Genomic DNA, 1,674 nt, shown 5'->3' on the forward strand with positions numbered 1-1,674 from the left:
TTACAAGTACAGAAGTACACCATGTTACTCCATTTAACTCTATAGGAAATTTCTACCTGCTGTGCAGCATTTTTCTTCCTACTACCTGTTGTGAACTTAATACCTATGATAGTAGGTATTATGATAGTATACCACAGGTAATACTTAATACCTGTGAAAGGTGCCAAACCTTATGAATGGGGTTCTGGAGAATGAAGCCCTTCAGTTATCTACAGGATAGATAGCTGAACAGAAGCAGCAAAAGCCTTCTTCAGGTTTTTCCAGCAGTTACTATCTGGAAAAATGTTAATTTAATAATTAGACATTGAGATCTAGTAGTAGACAGAACACTGGGTTGGGGTGCAGCAGACCTGGATTTTGTTCCTGGCTCTTGCTCTGAGCTGTGTTTCACCCTCCATTCTCCAGATTCCCATCAATAAAACAGAAATAAAAGCCCTTTGAGATCTATGGATAGAATACACTGCAAAATCTAAGTTCTATTATCCAGAGGTAGTAAGGCCATTCGGTCTCAATACTCTGCCCAGGTTACCAAGTTCTGGTGGTCCCTAGTGACACAAAATGGACTTGGACCACTAAATTCACATTGCAATATTATGAAAAGATTGTAATGAGAAAAAAAGAAACCCAAGCTATTCCCTATTTGGGTATATAATATAGACAGCATTCAGCATAAGCTGGAAAAGTGAAATTTATAGGCCTAGAGAAGCACCATTCTGGATTTGATATGGATTAAATGGAAGCTTTAAAATTTTAGTCTGTGGACCACCAGTAACCAGACAGCCCTTCTTTGGGGTCCTTGAAAAGAAATAGTGGAGAACCCATGCTGCACAGTTAAGGGCACAGGAAAGGAAGATCTGCTTCAGGATCTCTTTCCCATGCAAGTAGCCTACAGAATATAAAAGTTTCAAAAAACAGTGTATTAGATGCTGTTCCTCCATGATCAGGACATAAGCATAACACAACTCTGCTTTACCTTAGATATATCTACACAGCCCAGTGCAGTGGAGGAGAGGCTACCCAAATGACCTCAGGTACTGGAAGCAGTCCTGCAGTACAGAAGCTAATTTATCTTATTGTTTAGCGCTAGCATGGGTATCTCCATGTTTCATCACAATCTGCAATGCAGACATTCCCTCAGATATGCTAATGTTATTTTCTTCTCTAACTGGGAAACTTCCTTTCTTAGACAGCATGCAAACTGTTCCTTTAGTAGACAGTTTTAATGAAATTATTTAAAAAGATGAAGCCAAAAACATCCCCTAACTTACTGGTCAAGGTTGACTACACAGTGAGCCGCAGTAACCACCACATCTTCTTGGATTAAACTGCCACCACAGAAGTGGAAATGACCCAATTAGAGAGAGATCTAGAAAGGTCACACAACTTCAAGAGGAAGCAAATTATATTTGCTGCACATTTGACAAAGATTGGAAGATGTTCTCTACCCCCACCACAGCCCCATGGAAGTCACGAGTGATTAAGGAGATATAGAAAAGGAGACACTGACTGTTCTCCCTCCTATCAGACAGGTAATCCCAGGTGACTGGTATGAAGGGGAAAGCTTTCTGAACTGTAGGCTGCCCCTTGACACTGCAGTGATATTTGGGAAAAGTCGAAGCATTATTGTGTCATTCGTGGCAAAGTTGCCCCAGTTTATTTATAATTTTGTAGTTG

General features: G+C 40.3%; 1 protein-coding gene across 1 annotated transcript in view; it reads right to left on the minus strand.

The window, feature by feature from the left end:
• Positions 1-1,336, minus strand: part of LOC102377035 (ovochymase-1) — a gene marked incomplete at its 5' end in the record, with an annotated part of 73,937 nt that extends 72,601 nt beyond the window's left edge. Inside the window, 1 exon segment of the mRNA XM_025209031.1 lies at positions 1,269-1,336. Coding sequence (XP_025064816.1) covers positions 1,269-1,336 — 68 coding nt within the window.
• Positions 1,337-1,674: the final 338 nt, after the last annotated feature.

The sequence above is a fragment of the Alligator sinensis genome, unplaced genomic scaffold (assembly GCF_000455745.1).
Source record: "Alligator sinensis unplaced genomic scaffold, ASM45574v1 scaffold659_1, whole genome shotgun sequence".
NCBI lineage: Eukaryota > Metazoa > Chordata > Crocodylia > Alligatoridae > Alligator > Alligator sinensis.